Source organism: Cetorhinus maximus, chromosome 12, assembly GCF_964194155.1.
Source record: "Cetorhinus maximus chromosome 12, sCetMax3.hap1.1, whole genome shotgun sequence".
In the NCBI taxonomy this organism is placed as follows: Eukaryota; Metazoa; Chordata; class Chondrichthyes; order Lamniformes; family Cetorhinidae; genus Cetorhinus; species Cetorhinus maximus.
In genome coordinates this window covers 89,003,439-89,025,893 of record NC_135890.1, presented here as the reverse complement: position 1 = coordinate 89,025,893, position 22,455 = coordinate 89,003,439, and the positions used below count along the sequence as shown (strand labels likewise).

Sequence of the window (22,455 nt, the reverse complement as noted above, 5' to 3'; positions counted from 1 at the left end):
AACAACATTGGCCATTCTCCCATCCTCTGGGACCTCAGTAGCCAGTGAGGATACAAAGATTTCTGTCAAGGCCCCAGCAATCTCCTCCCTTGCCTCCCTCAGTACTCTGGGGTAGATCCCATTTGGCCCTGGGGACTTATCCACCTTAATATTCTTCAAGACGCCCAACACCTCTTTTTTGATCTCAACATGATCCAGGCGATCTACACACTCTTCCCTAGACAAATCGACCGTTAAGTCCTTCTCTTTGGTGAATACTGATGAGAAGTACTCATTTAGTATCTCTCCCAGTTCTTCTGGCTCCACACACAGATTCTCACCTCTGTCCCTGAGTGGGCCTACCCTTTCCCTGGCTACCCTCTTGCTTTTTACATATGTATAAAAGGCCTTGGGATTTTCCTTAATCCTGGTTGCCAATGACTTTTCATGACCCCTTTTAGCCCTCCTGTCTCCTTGCTTAAGTTTCTTCCTACTTTCTTTATATTCTCCACGGGCTTCATCTGTTCCCAGTCTTCTAGCCCTTACGAATGCTTCCTTTTTCTTTTTGACTAATCTCACAATATGTTTACTAAAACAGATCTTAATGCACATTGGTGTCTGTGCTTCCCTGCATTACAACAATGACGACATTTTCAGGAGCACCTTGTTAAGTGCCTTGAGGTTTACCGAGTCATTGATGGCATTATATGAAACAAAGTTCCTATTTCCTTCTTATAGTATAGAGAAGCAAAATAAATGAGACAAAGAAAAACAGGAACAAAACAACAGCAAGATAGGTAAAAAAGTTCAAGTTCTCCAATTTACCATGTGCAATACCATAGAAAACTCAAAGTTCTGGTTTGGTGATGAACAACAACTGAGAAATCTTAGTTTATTACCTGAAAAGCTCGCGGATTTCCTTCACTTTTGCCTGGAAAGGGATATTTCGAATCAGAATTTTGGAGACCTTTTGTTTCTTTGCTTTTTGGATTTTTCTAGCCGGATTCAGAGATCTGCATACAAAAATATTTTGTTATGTTTCTAATGCAGCTAAAAATTGGACATCACAATGCAGGAAACTAGGTAGAATTCAAGAACAGCAAGACCAGTTATGAAGAATTTTGGTAGAACTGTTACTCTACAGCAGCAAGAATTATCTGAAGCGGTTTCCAAATCTTCACATACAGAAAGATGTTAGTGTTCACTTACTAGTGCCTCATTAAATTATCTATTCAAGTGGCACAAAATCTGAATAAAAGCCAGGCTAGTGGGGTTTTTTCAAGCTAGAAGAGGTAACGTGATCTCATCTACTTTTCAATGGGGCAGGATTTTGAGGCCATTGAGTGGGCGCGATAGGAGGGCTGGGGAACGGCTGCGAAAAGGCCTGCTGCCTGCGATTGGACCCCAACCGCGATTTCACACTGGTGGGCCAATTAAGGCCTGCCCAGTGTGAAACGTGGCTCCACACTGGCCAGGAATGGCCAAACAAGGGCAGGGGGCGGTTGGCTGCCAGGTCCAATGACAACCCATGGCCAGTTTAAAAGTGACCCAGGCAGCCCCCGGAAGGCTGCCAGGGAAAGACGTCTCCTGTACTTTTGCAATGAAGTTGAGTGCGGCTGGACACGGCAGGTCAGGTGGGCACTCAGCCCCTGCTTTTCTGATGAGTGCATCGCCATCCTCCTGAAGGAGGTGGGTGCCAGGAGGGACACCCTTGTTCCCAGGGATGGGAGGATGAGGCCACCGCACCTCACCAAGAGGGCGCAGGATGCGGTGACAGCAATGGTGAGCAGCTACGACGTGGTGCAGCGCACCTGGGTCCAGTACTGGAAGCGCTTCAATGACCTGCTGCGCTCAGGGTGGGTGAGTACCATGTTGGCTTGGGTCAGTGTGCAGAAGTGTTAAGGTGTGGCCATCCCCCGGGGATGCCAACTGTCAATGACGCCGGAGCTGGCCAATGGGGTGAGCCCTGGCTGCTTGGACTGAGTGCCTTGCGGCTTGAGGCCCACAGCTTGGATGTGCCCTGCCAGGTGCTCCTCAGCTGGGGTTGGCCAGGCTCTACAGATACAGAGTGGGCTAATCAATGCTCCTCTGTTCTTTCAGGAGAAGACAGCCCACAACAATACTGAGAGGTCGTAGACCGGCAGCGGCCCCGTGCAACCGGACATGGAGGGGCGGGGGTGCCAGACCAAGATAAGAGTGCAGTACACAAAGGTGAGACTTTTGGTTCGTGCAACCATTCAAGTGCAGTCTCTTCACTGATGTGAGACTTGAGCCAGGAGTCCCCATCGATCATTGGAAGAAGAGAGCACCTTGTTTCAGATCTCAATGGTCTCACCAGGATGCCAGGCATGCAGCGACAGTGTGATGAGTTTAACTAATGACATGTCCGATGGGCCACCCCTGACACCGGAGGACCAACGAGCTTCTGTTGCACCTGCGTCACCCGCTCTCTGAAGCAGGCACCAGCACAGATACCAGCACCTCGGTGGGCATTATATTGGCGGCTAGTATTTTGGTGCACATTGGTGAGGGAATTTCACACTTGCTTCAGGTGCAGGCAGAGGCAGAGTGTGCCCAGGGCACCGGCAGTCGGAGGACTGCTGGGGACCAGGATGATGCTCAGTCGGAAGCTGATGATGAGCCTCTGGAGTTGCCCATTATGAGGCAGATGCCGGATGCCCAGCGAGATTGTACTGGACGACGTCACAGAGGTCCATAAGGGTATGCTTTCCATGGTTCCATGATGGAAGAGTCCATGCGGAGCATTAGCACTGTGTTGACTGTCATGGCCGAGTGCACTGCCTCCTCCATTGAGAGAGTGACAACTCTCATGGAGAGACAGCTCCAGGAACAGAATTAGGGATTCCTGGGGTTGCACTTGGACCTGCAAGCACTCACACAGGCACTGACCTCAGGTGGTCAGTGCCAGTGTGGGAGATAGGTGAGGCGCCAGGTATCACAGCTAGGTTCCCGTCCATCAATTGTGAGCAGGGAGGTCCAGAGCGACCTCACATTGGCGCATGAGCTTCCTGTCATCTCCTCCCAGGTTGCTCTGCATGATGGCAGCAGTTCCTCTGTCCCTCTACCAGTGACTGTGGCATCTGATGAGGCTGTAGCGACTGGGGAGGTGCCAACCGTGGCACTGGCTGCTCCCTCCCAGGCGGAGCCAGCATAGGCTCCACTGGCCAGAGGGTTACGGCCATGGTCATCAAGGCCAACAAGACAACAGTCAGCAGGCTGTCTCCAATACCGGTGCCAGCGAGGGGGGAGCACCAAGACGCAGCACTCGCAAATGTAAGCTTAAAGCACCTTAAGCACAAGAGGGACAATTCACGGGTGATTTTACGTTCATTTATGTTTACTTTATGTATGATGGTCTGGGGTTGAAGGTTGAAGACCAGGAGCTTTTATCTAAACATTATTGAACTGTCAGAATGAGATAAATTGTGTTTTTCTCATTATGGCCTGAGTAACACTTCTCTGCCTCTGTTCTTGGGTGGCGGAGAGGCGCTATGAGCCATCTCTTCAACAGATAGCCCTTGTCACCCAGCAGCCACCCATCCCGTTCAGGCTGGAGCACTGAAGAGCCTTGGCACCTGGAAGTGTCTCAGGATGTAAGCGTCATGGGAGCTGCCAGGGTACCTTACACAGGCTTGCAGAATATGCATCCTGCAGTCACACATTATCTGCACATTCATGGAGTGGAATCCCTTCCTGTTGACGAAGGCACCCGGCTGACCCACTGCTGCCTTGATGGCAACATGTGTGCAGTCGATTGCACCCTGGATGCGGGGGAAACCAGCAATCGCTGCAAAACTTCTGGCTCGCTCAGCCTGGCTGGCCTCATTTGCACAATAAAGAATAAAGGTCAAGACCCGCCTGAACAGAGCTTCTGTCACCAGCTTGACGCAACTGTGGACTGCTGGTTAGGAGACTCCACATAGATCCCCCACTGTCCCCTGGAAAGAGCCGGAGGCATAGGTGTTGAGGGCCACTGTGACCTTCAGAGCCACTGGCATGGGGTGGGTCCATCCACAAAGTCGGAGCCAATCTCAGGCCCAATCATCTGGCAAATGGAGGTCACTGTCTCTCGAGAGGTGGAGTCTCCTTTGGCATTGCACCTCAGACAGACTGAGGTAACTGCAACGCTGCCTGTAAACCCTGGCAGTAGGATAATGGCATCTTCTGCGGCCCCTTCCACCTTGGACTTCCTGCTGGCTCTGCGCCCCTTGTGCCTGTGTCTCTCCTCCCACAAGTCTTTCCCTGGAAGTTGCATTGGGACACCTGGCCTCCTCTCCCTTCTGCCCCTCTCTTCCTCCAGAGGTGCCGCCATCAGCAGAGACCACAATCTCAATTACCAGGGTAACGGAAGGCTGTTTGAACCTGGAAGGGTCCACACGGTCTGAATCCTCCAGGGGCCCTGCAGATACCAAAGTCCTGAAATGAAGCCTTTAAATGCTAGGAATGAAGCCCTGAACAGAGATGAAGCTGCCAAGTACCAATAAGAAACCAGCATCAAACTATCCCCAAAACTCCCCACTACTCACTGGCAATGCTGCTGACCCTTTTAATCCCGCTTACGGATGGGGTTTCTGAAAATGTCAGCTCGCTGCCTGCCTGTTTTGCCCACGCAGCGAGTGCAAAGCCGCACGGGCAGGGAAAAAACACTGTCAATTGGACTGTTAAGCGCCTTTAAATTAATGGCAGGCTCGGCTCTGGCACATGCGTGCCCCTACAGACTGAAATATTGCACAAGTCCACGATGACGTCAGGACGCTAACCCAACATCATCGCCTGTAATTTTATGCCCGATCAGGTCGGGCACGTGCAAGCCGGCAGGGCGTAAAATTCTGCCCATGGTTTTTCAAGGCAGTTAAGTTTCTAATGTGCAAGCTGTTCTCAAATTGAATGTGGGGGAGGAAAATAAATGCTTTCACTGCCCTGTACATATTTTGCACATTTCATGTCACTAATTCTAAAAATAATGACTATTTCTGAAACTTCCTCAACAGCTAAATATATGGAGCCAGAAACCCTGCTAATGTTTGATTAAATGATTTATCACTACTTTGTAAATGCAAGCACTCAGACTGCTCATTTGAGCTAAACTGCTTTGGTGCTTGCTGGCCTGCATGGAGGTTTTGTGTCAATTGAGAAAGGTATTGTTATCAGTTACTTAACTCTAAATTGTGACCCCAAAACAACTGCGTATATAAAAGATTTCTACATTAACAAATGCAAGCAAATATTCTGAATACTTAAACAGCAATTTCAGTTCATAGCTTTCTATAATATTTAATATTGAGTGGTTATGCTATACAGTTGGCACAATGAAAAGAATGGTTTCACAACACTGCATACTGTGCAATGCAACTCTGGTGCAAAGTTATCCAATTGAATTTAAGCAATTGGTGTGAAATCACCTACAGCAGGTGCCACTTTGCTCATTTATGAGGCGCAGTACAATAGAACTGGTGTACAGTCAAGTCAGTTTTTGTTGGCATTAAAATTTAACCAGAATTTTTGGCAGGAAGAACTTTGTACGTATCTGTCCGTAGTGTAAATGCACTGTTAGGAATAGAATTGTCTCTAAAAGTGAAAAGAATGCTTTTGAGCAGCATTACATTGTGATATTAGCCTAGATTTTCCTGTGAACTCACATAATTGTAATGGCAAATGCCATTATTCCATCACAGATTTTCCAAGAAATTATGACTTATGTCATGACTACTTCATAATTTCCTAAGCCTTCTGTGCTGCTCTATCTCCATCACAATGAGACATTTGCTGCCATAACTCCACCTCCATTAAAATCAATGGCTATTGTTAATTTCCAGAATTAATGCTACCTTTATTTCCACTGCCACTTGGACTGGTAAATAATTGTGCTGGTGGGACCCTGAAAACCTGGTAGCAGTCCTTTGTTGGATTACAATTTGCTCTTTATAACTTTAGATGCCCATGAAAGAAATTTCCATGCAATTCTAAATAAGTTTTCAAAACTAACATCTACACACTTGTTAGACATTCCAATACAATTACCTTTAAATAAAATGTATAAGCAATGTATGCCTACCTCTGAAATCAGTCCCAGTGAAATTTAAAGAATGAATGCTAACACTTCTTGTTTATTCTTTCCATTCTTCATTTTATAGTTTCAAAAAGAAACTATTCCATTACAAGCCACCCGAATGCTAAAATGTGGATTATGGAGACATCTCACACATCAAACGACACATTGAATCCATCAAATTATTTCTCGATTTGAGCAAAAGTCTTAAACTGCAGCATAAACAGTTTATGCAAAATAACTATAGCTCCATAAACACAAAAGCACAAAATTCCTTACTTAAAACCCAAAGTTCTATGAGTGCAGCTGTATCATTGTATACTTAATATTTGGGTCAGGGCTTCAAATAAACAGATGTACTCAATTCATTTAATAACTAAATAAAATCAAAATACTTACATTGTAGCTCTGTCTGATATCTTCAACTCTAACCGATGATCATCCACCATACAATGCTAGGATTTTAAAGAAATCCAGGGTACATGTCATAAACATAAAGACAAAGTAATTTATATTCAATCAGTTGAGAACTATATTGAGAATCTTACACTAAACATTGACAAATCATAACACCCAGACAAAAGGGGGTGGGGGAGACACTGAACGTTTTACCAATTTAAAGTACTGCCTAGAAACGCCATTAAGCTTCACAGAGCCACAGATTAGTTTACTGCATGCCAGTCGTCAGGCTCTGATGAGTATATTAGTTCAGTACAGCCTCCACAGTACACAATATGTTGTGTAAAAAAGCAAAAGCTGGCCTTCTTGCATATACCATTTGTTTCAGTGTCAGACTATATGAGCTGAAAGCTTAAACATGAGTTGTTCAGAAAGATGAGAACAGTGAGTCACTGACAGCCTAAGGACTTAAAAGAATCAGGAAAGTTTGAATATTCTACCTGAACAGAGAAATGTTTACTTGTGTGAATGCAAAAACTATGAAGTTCAATATTAAAACTCTAGTTTCAGCAGGCACTGAATGTTTTTTTTTCCATTCTCCTCTTCAAAACAAAGCTTTTCCCCACTGAAATGAATAGCAGCCAGCTGAAGACAGACCCAGATAAATCATGAGTGCAAATCCAGTAGGAATGCCAAATAGGCTGGATCTTCATAACATTACTTTTGCATACCCCCTCAAGCTATAATTCTCTGAAAAATTGTAAATCGTGTTTTGAAAGCATGCAATTCTGATTGAAAATATTTTTCTGTCCTTCACAATCAAGGCATTTAACCGGTTTGAAATATTTATTCCTAGAATACTATGTACTTTCAAACATTCTCAAAATCTAAATCTTACAATTTTACTTTATAGCATAAAAACTGTAAAGAATCAAAATTTGCTACCATTCTGAAGCAGAGGTAGAGAAAGGAAAATAAATCTCTATGAGTGAATTACAAAAACCAATGCTGGTAGTGTTGTAGTGGAGAAGATGCAGCATGCTTAAACATAAAAACTTTGGAATGAAGTTAAGATCTTAGCCTTGAAGGCACTTTTATATAGGTTCCCTTATAACACACCAAGTCATTGGAATAGAGTACTGCAATTTGCTTCCCATGTGTTTCTCTCACATTCCACCTATCTCTCCAGCCTGCTTTATCTCCTAGTAACTGGTCCAACTAATCTGCACTGCTGCCCTCTCTATTTAAATTCACTCAGTGCTCCATCTTCTGGCCTTTTCTTGCCTTACATGTAACTAATTTGTAATCTATATCATAGCTAGATAACCCTTCAGTACTGGGAGCAGCTGGGAACACCTGTGGAGTTAAATATTTTCAGGATTAAACAGATGTTATATTATTTTGCAATCAGATTTTATTAGTAGCTAAACTTGATTTTTCAAAGCATGTGACAGTGGACACTGCACCTGAAGTGATAACAATGACATCTCAGGCTCCTCCAACTCAAGGACAGATTGTATTTTCAAACTAAAATCTTTCTGTGCTCAATTTAAACAAGGAATTAACTGTTGAAGGTAAAACTAATGTTCTCCATCTACAAGCATTTCTAGCTGGCTAAACTCAGTTTCACATTGATAGCATTCATGATAACAATCTAAGAGAGACCATTCCTGTCTCTCAGCTGTAGAATGGGTGGAAGACAATAATTTGCAAAGGTGAGGAAAACAAAGGAAAGAGATATGGGGAGAAAAATATGACTTGGTTTGGAGACTGAGTGTCACGCCTTAAAATATTGTCTCCTGCCAACGCAAGATGGCCACTGATACCAGAATGTACGTGCGCACTGGTCTGTGCATGCGCAGAAATAGAATGGCGTTGCGCCTGTCAGACCTGCAGGACAAGGTAGCAGAGACCCAGAGCCAACATCAATTACAATGAATTTAATTCCCCCTACATGGACACAAAACCCCCTCCCCTTGTATGGGAAAACTCGCTCTAGAGGTCTGGACTGTGTGTTGGGCAGGGAAGGCCCAAGAAAAGGCTGCAGCCGAGAACAAGTGACATTAATGTTGCGGAGGGAAGAGCGTGGTCGGAGGAAGATTGAGTTTGGGTCGGTAATGGGGAGTTCACGGGGGAGGGCTTCACAGGTCTGCTTTATAGCCATCAGGGTCAATCTCTGTTACAATTTTCTGGGCTGCTTTGTGAAACATGGGCCTGAATTTTACGGCCACATCACAGCGGGAACGGGGTTGTAAAATGCGGCGAGCCATTCTGAACTCCACTGACTGCGGTGGGACCGTAAAATCCCGCTGGCGTAAAATTCTGCTCATGATTCTAGAAATCAACAAACATAAAATATGAATTTATTTAGGATTATATATTGAAGCTTACTGTGTTAGAGTCATATGCAATAACATTATTATAGATCAACATTCCTATAACAGTTACTACATTAAATGCCCAATTTATTATTTCCCTTTCCTAACTTTATACAAAAGTAAGTTTCACACTTGCAGCAGTTAAAACTCAAACACAGTCAAAGAAGTCCACACTTCCTGCTTTCCAGACCATACCCCCGCCCATGCCCCTAAGCCCGCCCAGAGTAAAATACTAGAATTGCGCATGCACAGCATTGGCAACAAATGCAAGCGTGTTTAAACAGGAATATCTCTAACGGTTTAAGTGTCATGAAGATGTGCTTTATGCCAAATAATGATTTTTAATCCACTGGCTGGAAACCTGAATTGAACTTTTAAAAACAGACTTCTTAAAACCCAGCAACCCTAATCTGCACTACTAACATTCCACATTCCAATTCATTGGAGTCGAGTCAGTCTGTCTGCAAAACCCATCAAAAATGACGACTCCAGGGGAGTGTGAAGGACATCTCCTGTATCATTAGCAAGGTATCTACGGCAATCACATGAAGGTATTCAACTGCTGGAGATGGGCCATTAAGACTAATCACTTGGACATTGGGACCCTGGCTAAGTTTGTTTCCAGACATGAACCAGTCACCTTTGGAATGCACAGTCAATATCTTTTTCTGAATCCCCAAGGCTGTTGGAGAATGAAGGTTACATGATAAGCCAAACCTTTATGTTTAAACCTCATGTCTTCTCAGCAGAACGGAGGACAAGCAACTTAGGGAGAAGACCCAAGTGGGTCCCTCCTGCCTCCTTTTTTCTCCAACCCACCTGGTAAGCTTTGAGCCCCATTTGCTGACTGTAATCATTCAGGGACGCCCTGCTGTAGACAGAGATTTCTTAAAATATCCAACCCAGCAATACACTCACCTGAAGCTAAACCAACTCCGTCGCCTACATCTTTAAATCGGAAGCACTGAGACCATCGAGTTCAGCCTAGGCCAGCCGAGTCACTAAACTACAGGCTGTATACTCTTTCACCTTTTTTATGGATTCTAACTTGGCCAACTTATTCTTCCCCATTCCAAAATCTGTGTGTGAATTTCAAGTGTGCACGTGTGAAAGTCTGTGTGTATTTTATTATTTTTGTTTAGATTGGTTTAAGTATAATGAAGCGAACCTCATTCTTTTTAAAAACCTGTCCTGTAGATTCTTTTATAATCAGTGTGTGTAAACAGGTAAGTTCTCACTGAATTGGCAAGTATATCTTTTCCAAACAAAAAAAAAAACATGCTGTGATCAAACGATGAGAGAGCAAAGGAGGGAGCCATTCGAGCCCTCCTCACCTGGTCGTAACAATAAGGAAACAAGGCTGAATCTAGGTCATCTCAATTGGAGGCTAAAGATTTGGCAGTATTTTTAGCAACCCATCACTCTTGGCAATCTCATCAAGATTGAATTATGGCAAGTGTCACATATTTCTCTCCTTCCCCTGCCCTTAAAGGTATTAACACGTTCTTGAGTATGGTTCCACAGTTGCTCTGTGATAACTCAACCAAGTGCTCATCTCTTCATCTCTAATCTTATTCATTTTCCAACTATTTTCCCTTTGTCCCCAAAAAATTTTGGAATGCGTAGATGTCTTATAATTATACTCACAAAAATCCTTGTTTAAGTCCCTATCCAATTTTGCTCACTGCTCTAAGCTATAGAAAATTATCCTGTATGACTGTCCTGCCAAAATAGACAATCTCACATTTCCTTACATTATACTCCATTTACCAGGTCTTTGCCTACTCACCTAACCTATCTATATTCTTTTGTAGTCGCTTTATGTCCTCTTCACAACTTACTTTCCTACCTACCTTTGTGTCATCAGCAAATTTAACAACCATACCATCAGTCCCTTCAACCAAATCATTTATATAAATTGTAATGAGTTGAGGCTCCTGCACTGATCCCTGTGGCGCACCACTCGTCACATTCTGCCAACCAGAAAATGAGCCATTTATGCTTGCCGTTTCCCGTTAGCTAGCCAATCTTCTATCCATGCCAATGTTACCCCCTACACCATGAGCTTTAATTTTCCGCAATAACCTTTGATACTCTTTCGAGTTATCAACAGTCACAGATTGCAACTCTTTCGAGTACATTCACAGTTCTTGGTTTCCGGGAGTGGGACATGAACCCACAACCTTCTGATTCAAAGGCGAGGGTGCTATGAACTGAGCCACAGCTGACACCTCAATAACCTTTGATGAGGCGCCTTATCAAATGCCTTCTTTATCCACAGCACCTGTTACTTCTTTAAAGAGCCTCAATTGGTTAAAATGATTTCCCTATCAAAAAGCCATATTGATTCTGCTTGATTACCTTGAATTTATCCAAGTGCCCTGTTATAACGTCTTTAATAATAGCTTCTAACATATTCCCTACGACAGATGTTAAACTAACTAGCCTATTGTTTCCTGCTTTCCGTCTCCCTCCCTTTTTGAATAAAGGAGTTACATTAGTTATTTTCCAATCTATGGAATCTTCCCCGAATCTAGTGAATTTTGGAAAAATAAAACCAATGCGTCAACTATCCCACTAGCCACTTCTTTCAAGACCCTAGGATGAAATCCATCAGGGCCTGGGGGCTTTTCAACCCGCAGTTCCAACAATTTGCTAAGTACCGCTTCCCTGGTGACTGTGATTTTCTTGAGTTCCTCCCTCCCTTCCAATTCCTGATTTACAACTATTTTTGGGATGTTACTTGTATCCTCTATAGTGAAGGCCGATGCAAAATAGCTATTCAATGCATCTGCCATCTGCTTATTTTCCATTATTAATTGCTCAGACTTGCTTTCTATAGGACCAATGCTCACTTTAACTCTTTTTAAAAAATATCTATAGAAACTCTTTATATTTCTAGCTAGCTTTCTCTTGTACTTAATTTTTCCCTTCTTATTAATCTTTTAGTCATCCTTTGCTGTTTTTTATATTCTGTCCAATCTTTTGGCCTGCCACCCATCTTTGCACAATTATATGCTTTTTCCTTAAGTTTGATACTATCTGTAACTCTTTTAGTTCACCACGGATGGTGGATCCTCCCTTGGAATTTTTCTTTCTTGTTGGAATGTACTTATTCTGTATATTCTGAAATATCTCCTTAAATATCTGCCACTGGATCTCCATTGAACCATCCCTTAACTTAAGCTTCCAGTTCACTTTCACTAGCTCTGCTTTCATGCCCACGTAACTGTCCTTATTTAAGTTTAAAATACTATTGTTAAACCCAGTCTTCGCTCCCTCAAACTGAATGTAAAATTCAATCATATTATGATCACTGTTACCTAGGGGGGCCTTCACTGTGAGGTCATTAGTTAATCCTATCTCATTGCACAATACCAGGTCCAGCGTAGCCTGTTCCCAGGTTGGTTCCAGAACATGCTAATCAAAGAAACTATCCCAAAAACATTCTATGAATTCATTTATGCTACCTCTGCCCATCTGGTTTTGCACCATCTGTAGATTAAAATCCCCCATGATAATCACTGTACCTTTCTCATAAGCTCCCACTATTTCTTCTTTAATACCCCGTCTTTCCATTTGATTACTGTTAGGGCACCTGTACACCACTCCCACAAGCAACTTCTTGCCTTTATCATTCCTCATCTCTACCCAAGCCACTTCTATATCCTGGTTTCCTGCACTTAGGCCATCCCTCTCTATTGTGTTAATGTTGTATTTAATTAACAGACCCATCCCTCCACCTTTTCCTAACTTCCTATCCTTCCTATGTTCAGGTCCCAATCTATCCCATCCTGTAGCCATGTCTCTGTAATGGCTTTTAGATCTTACTTATTTATCTCCATTTGCACTACTAGTTCATATGTTTTGTTTTGAATGCTACGTGCATTCAGATACAGAACCTTAAGTTTTTTCCTTTTATTATTTTTGTAACCTCTAGCCTTATCTATTGGTTTACTGTTAGACTTGCACTCTCTATCCCTTCCTGTCATGGTCTGTTTATCATTTTCCAAATCAATACCTTCCTCTCTTATCTCGTCTCTACACTTTAGTTTACCACATCTTCGCACACTTGATCCCTTGCCCCCACGATTTAGTTTAAAAGTCTTTCCACTTCCCTAGTTATGGGATTTGCAAGAACGCTCGTCTCAGCATAGTTTAGACGTAGACCATCCCAATAGTACAGTTCCCACTTTCCCCAGTACTGGTGCCAGTGTCCCACAAACTGGAACCCACTTCTCCACACCAGTCTTTGAGCCACGCATTCATCTCTCCAATCTTATTTGCCCTATGCCAATTTGCATGTGGCTCAGGATTATTACCTCCAGGCAATACAATAGTTTTCAACTCTAACCACCTTTGCAACTACCATCTCAGGCTACGATATCTCAGACCAGTTCCAAGAATGTACATTCACAGTGTACTGTTCATCTCAGCTAAGTTTTTCCTGACATATGATTCCCTATCAAGAATGTTTTTCTTCACCCTTAGAAATAACACCCACTTCTGTCCCTACCTCTTTGTCTTTTTTCACCATGAGGCTTTTTGTAGTCTTTTGTAGCTTCCACAAACAGGATCTAATTTGCAATGCCACAGTCCATATTCCCTTTCATATTGCAATCACTCAATGCCAAACTTTCCAGCATACTGCCTCCTCTAACTCTTCTCTAAGTCTGTGATTCTTCCCCCTCACAACTTTGTTTCTTTTTGCTCCTGCACAATACCAATTTTTCTCTTCTGCCTTGTAAAAGTTTAGATATCTTTCACTAATTGAGCATTACTGTTGAGCCAGACAGTGAGTTTGGGCATCATAGCTACACCCAATCTTATCCTAGCACTACAGTTACTCTCTAGCAACAGTCACTAGGTGGTGATAAGTTTGATTCCCCACCCCCTCCCTACCCAAGCCAAGTTCCAGCACCAACAAAAAAAATTAACATATTAACTGGTCATTATCTCATTGCTGTTTGTAAGTCTTTGCTGTGCACAAATTTGCTGCTGCTTTTCTTACAATAAAACAGTGACTACATTTTAAAAGTTCTTTATTGGGTTCAAAGCACTTTGAGTCAGCTCGAGGTCCTGAAAGGCACTTTATAACATTTTATCAAAATTTCAATGTGATAATCAATCATATTTGAAGAGGTATAAAGGTTACTGTATCTAACTATACAAATATTACAAGGTCACATATAGGTAAAGTTCCCAGTAAAACTAAAGATTCTTTGAAAAGAATATTTAAACTTAACTTGTGGCACAAATAGAACATTCCATAGAAAACTATGAAGTACCATTGTTAGCCGACTTGTGGAGAAGACTTAAATGTGTCACTTATCATTTGCAAATGTCTTCCTCATTCCAGGCATGTGTGTATTATTTCAGTTACCAGTTGAATATTTGCTCTTATGCAATGTATGGCATTTCAGCATAATTACTTCCACTAACCTGAACCTTCACCAGCTTTACAATAGCATGTGAATTACTAGATATCAACCTATCAGAGCTTAACACAGCTTTAATATTTGATTTTAACAGCATGGCTTAGTAACCCTCACCTGTGCTTTTGCTTACAAATGGCAGTTTAACCAGCATTATTTTACAATTCTAGAGCCTTCAGTAATGAGCAGAGTCAACAAGGTTGAAATTAACAAGTACATTGTTTTAAAACAGAATTTTAAAATCTGAACCATTTTCTATTCTGACAATTTAAAAAAATATACATTCTCTATATCCTGATTCCCGTTAAAGGAGATACCGGAAATACTGTTCCATGAACATAATACAAGTCTGGTTACCTGAAGCAGTTTTAGTGCTTTGTTCGCACACTCTGGTTTTGCATATTCCACAAAACCATATCCCATTGATAAAAGAGAACCTATAAAACAAAAATCATAAATTCAAATGCTTCCTAACAGTTCAAGAGGATTATTCATAACCAGAAGTCACCAGTTTGCCACATAGTTGCTCATCATTTATATCATCCAGGTTCCCATGCTGAAAGTAAGCCAACTACTGGATGATTAGTGTGTATAACTGAGGCCAGTTAAAGCAATCCATAATTATCTGGCCTTCTTCTCAGCTACTAGTCACAAATGTACTGCCACTTGGACTGCAGCAAGAGAAAATTAAAGGAAAAATAATTCCTGTACATAATCCAAAAAATAAGTTTATCAGATATGCGTAAATATGCAAGGTAGAATAACTCACCAAAAAGAGAGAAAATTTTTGAAGTGGAATTTTGTAAGCACATGAAGAAACCAGTTTTGTACAAAGTACTGTATTGGCATACATTCCAACACTTGCAATCTTTATCAAAATCTGCTTTCTGTCAGCATTAAAAGTAATGACAGTATTTATAGCAGCAGAATTTCAGAACATAACAGAGTGTAAATATATCCTGTACTTCAAAAATTGATATTAAAGCATTATGTTTAACTGATTTTGAATCCAAATATATGGATTTCTCATGCAGTGTGGGGACATGAAGCTAAATTTTCACCAGTTCTATTACTAGGCCAGAAGTATTTTTTAAATCCATGTGTATATTTGATAAATAATTGTGCAGTATAATTTTCATCCCACCATTACAGACATTTTCAAAGCTCATCATTGGCTCTGGAGTAAAGTGACCTTCCACATTTAGGTGATTTAAAAAAATGTTTGGCATAGAATATGCTCAATTCATATTAGAGGTCATACGCATTACATGAAACTACCTAGGCAAATTTCAGATCATAGACATCATTAAAAATACATAATTATTCATCAAATTTTGAAGCTTGAGAGAGAGAGAGAGAGAAAGTTAATACACTGAAATATTCACCTGTCTTGTCTTTCTTCTTCGAAATACTGCAACTTTTCAATGATCCACACTTGCCAAACGCCTGCAAAGGAAGCAATGAACAAAGATGAACACTAATTAAAATTATATAAAATTTAGGGAAATTGGAAAAAAACTCCAGAGATTCAGACGCATATAAACAAGCTTATATAAAGACTGGAAATGTGTACTTCTGTACCTAAGGAAGGACATGTTAGCCTAGGAGGGAATGTAATAAAGATTTACTAGACTGGTTCCTGGGATGAGGGGAGCGTTCTATGAGGAGAAATCGACTAGGCTTATATTTCCTGGAGTTCAGAATAAGAAATGACATGGTTGAAACATGTAAATTTCTTACGGAGCTTGACGGAGTAGAGGTTGAAAAAATGGCTGGGGATTCTGGAACATCAGGTCACAGTCTCAGAATAAGGAGTGACCAACTAGGACTGTGATCAGGAGAAATTTCTTCACTCAAAGAGTTATGAATCTGTGGAATTCTACCCTGGAAAGCCATGGATGCTCAGTCGTTGAGTATATTCAAGATTTTTGAGTACTAAGGGAATCAAAGGCTATGGGTGTGGGAAGGTGGAGTTGAGGCAGAAGGTCAGCCATAATCTTGTTGAATGGCAGACTAGACTCGAAGGACTAAATGGCCTACTTCTGCCTATTTTGCATGTTCCTCTTGTATGCTCAGCATGCGTACTAAGTGAGAGGCCGAGGCAAATTTTCAGCTTTGGTAGGCAAATATCAATGTGTTTAATTCCCCATCATTTTTTTTTCCTTCCTGCATCTGGTTCTTTGTGGCCTTTGTAGTTAATAGCTTGGAGAAAAGTTGATTGAGGGGCTGAGAATAGAATCTGGGAAAATAAAGTGGGCAACAATATTGGCAAACATTTAAAAGTGTTCAACAGAATGCTGGAAAAATACATTCCGTTAAAAGGAAAGAACAAACCAAACAATAGTGAGACTCCATGGATACATAAAGGTATAGGGGAACAATTGAGGGTTGGGAATGAGGCATTCATTAAGTAGAGCAGAGGAGGGCATGATAAGACAAAATACAAAGAGATTAGGAGAAAAGTCAAAAAAAAGCAATTAGGATAGTAAAGACGAATTATGAAATTAAATTATCAAGGAACATAAAACAGTAAAATATTTTACAAGCACATCAATTAAAAAAAGGAAGACTATGATAAGAATAGCACCATTAAAGGATAGACTGGATAATACCACAGGTAACAATAAAGAGATGGCAGAAATATGGGCCAGGATTTTTCCCTCATTGGGCAGGGAAGGAACGGTAGGGAAGCCGACCGCCGCCTGCAATTGGGGCCGGACTGTGATTTCATGCTGGTGGGTCAATTAAGGCCCGGACAGTGTGAAATGCGCGTGGCAGCGCTCAGCGCTGCCTGTGTGGGGGTGTGGGAAGGGCACGAGTGCACAAGTCCATGCATGCGCATGCTGGAAAAGCTCCCTGAGGCACAGAGAGGCCTCAGGGAGGGAAGAGTTTTGAAAACTAACAATAAAGGTTTTTGAAATGATTTTTAAAATTGGCCCCTCTTGTGACTTGGTACATGAGCAGGGGCATGTTAAATATCAGTGTTAAAAGTTTTGAATTTTTAAAAAAAAAATCACTGGTTGAAACCTCATCCTGCCCATGGATGAGGTTTCGCCAAAAATGCAAAGTCCACTTGGCCTTTTTGCCTGCCCGCCAACCGTAAGGTTGGATGGGCAGCGAAAAATTTAAATCAATTATACTGTTAATGGCCTTAATAGACTTTTTAATTGTTGGCGGGTGCGCTGCCGATTCCAGGGCACGCCGGCTGACTGAAATATCGCGCATCATTTTACGCTCAAGTGGGTCGGGTGCGCGCCCGCCTGCTCAGTGAAAAATGCTGCCCATGAAATAATTATTTTGCTTCAGTAATTACCAGGTAGATAGTACAGGTAGGCATGGTATTAAAGGATGAGGTGAGTGCATTTAAAAGAAAAAAGGAGGGCGTACTGAATAAATTAAACCAAGTCAAAGATGATAAAATCCCTGATCCAGATGGATTGCATTCACAAATTTTGAAATAAGCTAGGGGAGAGATAGCAGAGGCATTACTATACATATTTAATAAATCGTTAGAAAAAGGTATAGTGCCAGAGAACCGGTGTATAGCTAATGTAATTTTTGTACTTGAGGAGGGCAGAATCTGGGAATCGTAGGCCAGTCAGCTTAACATTGGTGGTAGGAAAAATAATGGAATCCTGACTAAAGGGAGAGAATAGAAGAACATCTAGAAACGGAAAATATGATAATGAATAGTCAGCATGAATTACAAAAGGGAAAATCTTGCTTGAGCAAACTGAATGATTTTTTGAGGAGGTAAAAGAGAGTAGATAACGATAATATAGATGATGTAATTTATTTGGATTTTCAAAGGGCCATCGATAAGGTGTCCCATAATAGATTAATTAATAAGGTCAGACAATGTGGAATCAGGGGGCAAGTGGCAGAATGGATTACCAGCTGGCCTCAAGACAGAAAGCAGAAAGTGGGAATAAAGGGTAGTTATTCAGAAAGACAGAACTGGGAAGTGGTGTTCCATAAGGATCAGTGCTGAGACCACTACTGTTTACAATTTACATTATTGATTAGGTCTTTAGAATTGAAAACACAATTTCTAAGTTTACAAACTCCACCAAATTAGGGTGATAGCTCACTAATGGCCTTTAGGGAAGGAAATCTGCCACCCTTACCTGGTCTGGCCTACATGTGACTCCAGACCCACAGCAATATGGTTGACTTTTAAAATGCCCTCTCAACAAGGGCAATTAGGGATAGGCAATAAATGCTGGCCTAGCCAGCAATGCCTACATCCCATGAACGAATTTAAAAATGAGGAGGACTGCAACAAATTACAGTAGGGCATCAATAAACTTGCAGAATGAGCAAATAATTGGCAAATGAAGCTCAACACAGATACATTTCAGTACAAAGAATAGGAAGGTCACTTGTCACTTGGTAGTTGCAAGTCTAGGTGAAGTAGAGGAAAAAGGGATCTCAGATTACTAATACAATCACTAATGCCTGAATTTTTCAGTCAGTGGGTGGGCTCGGCGGGCGCGGGCAGTCGTGGAGCCCATAGCTGCCCGCAATCGGCATGCACGCAAAAGAGTGCTTCAATCTCCCCAAGGCATCGAGCTGCCTCAGAGAGATTGAAGCGGTTTTCAAATAAATAAATGATTCGAAAAGTTATTTAAACATGTCCCATCTCATGTGACTGTGTCACATGAGATGGGACATATTTTAATACTTCATAAAATTTTTTTATTTAATTAATAAAAGCTTTAGGAAACCTCATCCTACTCGTGGATGAGGTTCCCTAAAAAACATGAAGGCCGCTTGGCCTTCTCACCTTTCCAGCATCAACAATGACCTTAATTACTTCCTTAATGGCCTTGGTAGGCTGTTTAAATATCGGCAGGCACGCAGCTGACTCTGGTGCGTGCCCACCGAACGAAACTTTGTGAGACAACACAATGATGTCGGGACGCACACCCAACGTCATTGCGCGTCATTTTACGTGTCGGCATGTCAGGCCTGACCCGCACAACGGCTGAAAAATTTTGACCCAACAATTATGCCACAGGATAGCTAGGCCATAAAAAAAGGCTAACCAAGCACTAAGCCTTTCGAAAGCACTAAGCTACCTGCATTGAACCTTGGTAAGGCCACACTTAAGAATATTGCGGGCTGTTTTGGTCGCCATATTACAAAAAAGATAAAGAGGCACTGGAGAGGGTGCAGAAAATTTAAAAGGATGATACCAGAAATGGGTGGGAATGCATGTCAGGAAAGGACTAACAAGCTGTGTCTCTTTTCCCTTGAGAAAGGCAGCTGAGGGAAGACTGAATAAAGGTATTTAAAATTAGGGGACAGTTTTGATAAAGTGAATAGAGAGAAAACATTTCCTCTTGTGGACAAGAGCATGAGTAGAGGCCATCAGTTTCTCTCACATTCTTGTCTAAGATAGTCACCAAGAAATCTAATAGGGAATTCAAAAGAAACTTCTTTCCCAAAGAGTGGTGAGAATGTGGAACTTGTTATCACATGGAGTTTTGAAGTGAATAATATAGATACATTTAAGGGAAGACAATACAAGTATATGAGGGAGAAGGAAATAGAGGGGTTACAATGATAGATTTGGATGAGGCAAGAAGGGGGGATGCTCGAGTGGAGCATGAACACCAGAATGGACTTACTGGGCTGATATGACCTATTTCTGTACTATTTTTCCTATGTAATTCTACATAATTTGGTAGCTTACTTATTTCTACAGATCGGTTTCTCATCTCTACCAAGCTATGTACTATTCTGAGGATTCATTCACTTTGGTGATCGATAAGGGAATATAGCTATGTTTCAAACAAAAGGCTTCAACACCAAATGGCTGGGCACTTTAAAAAATGCACTTGGGCCAATATTTTTGCTCACCTGGTTAGGAACATACAGGAACCTCCCACCTTCCAAACACAATCATGACATCAAACAAAGGCAACAAGTTAGGTGCAGGTAAAGTTCTCCCACACAGTCTAAACAGTGGGCCTCAACTAAAACCACAAAAAAGCACCTACAGCAATCACACTTCCATTTTGCTGGCCTTTCTAGTCACACCAACAATTCTAAGCTGTGAACTTGGGTGAAAGTGTCCAAAATTAATTTCAATTAGCATTTTTATAGTCAGCTGTGGTTCGGATTAGATCCAAAACCCAATCCCAGCAATGAGGGGGCAGAATTTGTACAGTACACAACATGCCTATTGAGTGTCCAAGATTGGGTAGGGGAAAACAAGTAACTTTAAAAAGATTGCATCATCAATACATATTATTAATTTAAAACACCTTTCTTCAGAAAAACTTAAAAAGGAACTCAAGAATGCTTTCGGAACTTAAATATTGGAGTCAGTTCTATCAGAGATCATTTTAAAAAAATGTTCTCTCCTTTGCAAATTTCATTAATGCTGGTTTTAAATTGTACAAAAGTAAAAGGCTATGCTGAAGAGAATCACAGGATACGATGTAGGAAGTGATCACCTACAGAACTTACAGTATAAAAGATCTTAAGACAAGATTTTTACGACTCAGTCCAGCAAAAGGGAACTGCTGTTTGAGACAGATAATTGGGCATTACTTCTGCAGGAAGACAGAAGTCAAAAGAAAATGAGAACTTAATAAAGAGAGAGAAGGAGGAAATCAAATAGCAAGTACAGTAGATTGGCAAGTGATATTTTTAATGAATTAAAGTTGAAATGTAAATGACAGCACAAAAAAATGTCTGCATTATCTCTCCCATGGGCTTTGCACTAGCTATATTTATATTGCAAATACCGTGCACTATCAGTGCTACCTTATTCAGATAGTATCACTACACTTTGTATTTCAACATTGGCCGAAAATTTCCCAAAGTCTTATCCCATTGGAAGGGTACATCTAGCACATTGGTTTGTCACACACCATAAAAGTCCCAGGAAATCAAAGGCACTAAGTAAGTTACACCGTCATTTGTGCTACCCTTTAATTCCCTTGACCTTTGCCAATATTATCATCGAAGCAATGCAAAAATGATCATAGCTCTACCTCCCAGCTAAGTCAATGGTGACTGCAAATTTCTGGGATTTATCCTTTTTTGTAGCAGCCAATTAGGCTGAACGTATAAATCAGATCAAGGAAATTCAAGCTCATATCTTTTCACAGAATCACAGAGTGCAGAAGAGGCCCTTCGGCCCATCGAGTCTGCACTGACACGTGAGAAACACCTGACCTACCTAATCCCATTTACCAGCACTTGGCCCATCAGCCTTGAATGTTATGATGTGCAATGCTCATCCAGGTACTTTTTAAAGGATATGAGGCAACCCGCCTCCACCCCCCTCCCAGGCAGTGCATTCCAGACTGTCACCACCCTCTGGGTAAAAAAGTTTTTCCTCACATCCCCCCTAAACCTCCTGCCCCTCACCTTGAACTTATGTCCCCTTGTGACTAACCCTTCAACTAAGGGGAACAGCTGCTCCCTATCCAACCTGTCCATTCCCCTCAGTCTTCTCTGCTCCAACGAAAACAACCCAAGTCTATCCAATCTCTCTTCGTAACTTAAGTGTTTCATCCCAGGCAACATCCTGGTGAATCTCCTCTGCACCCCCTCCAGTGCAATCACATCCTTCCTATAATGTGGCGACCAGAACTGCACACACTACTCCAGCTGTGGCCTCACCAAGGTTCTATACAACTCCAACATGACCTCCTTACTTTTGTAATCTATGCTTCGATTGATAAAGGCAAGTGTCCCATATGCCTTTTTCACCACCCCACTAACATGCCCCTCCGCCTTCAGTGATCTATGGACACACACGCAAAGGTTCCTTTGTTCCTCAGAACTTCCTAGTGTCATGCCATTCATTGAATACTTCCTTGTCAAATTACTCCTTCCAAAGTGTATCACCTCACACTTTTCAGGGTTAAATTCCATCTGCCACTTATCTGCCCATTTGACCATCCCATCTATATCTTCTTGTAGCCCAAAACACTCAACCTCACTGTTAACCACTCGACCAATCTTTGTGTCATCCACAAACTTACTAATCCTACCCCCCAACATGGTCATCTATGTCGTTTATACAAATGACAAATAATAGGGGACCCAGCACTGATCTTTGTGGTACACCACTGGACACTGGCTTCCAGTCACTAAAGCATCCTTCTGTCATCACCCTCTGTCTCCTACAACTAAGCCAAATTTGAATCCACCTTATCAAATTAGCCTGTAT

General features: G+C 41.7%; 1 protein-coding gene across 6 annotated transcripts in view; it reads right to left on the bottom strand.

Annotated features, from left to right (window-relative positions):
• Positions 1-22,455, bottom strand: part of rbm19 (RNA binding motif protein 19) — a 285,521-nt gene that overhangs the window by 187,880 nt on the left and 75,186 nt on the right. For all 6 annotated transcript variants that reach the window (XM_078554054.1, XM_078554055.1, XM_078554051.1 and 3 more), the window contains 4 exons: positions 15,647-15,707; positions 14,619-14,698; positions 6,449-6,504; positions 879-992 (listed from right to left, as the gene is read on the bottom strand). In XM_078554054.1, the coding sequence (XP_078410180.1) occupies positions 879-992; positions 6,449-6,504; positions 14,619-14,698; positions 15,647-15,707 (311 nt within the window). The remainder of the gene's footprint in view (positions 1-878; positions 993-6,448; positions 6,505-14,618; positions 14,699-15,646; positions 15,708-22,455) is intronic.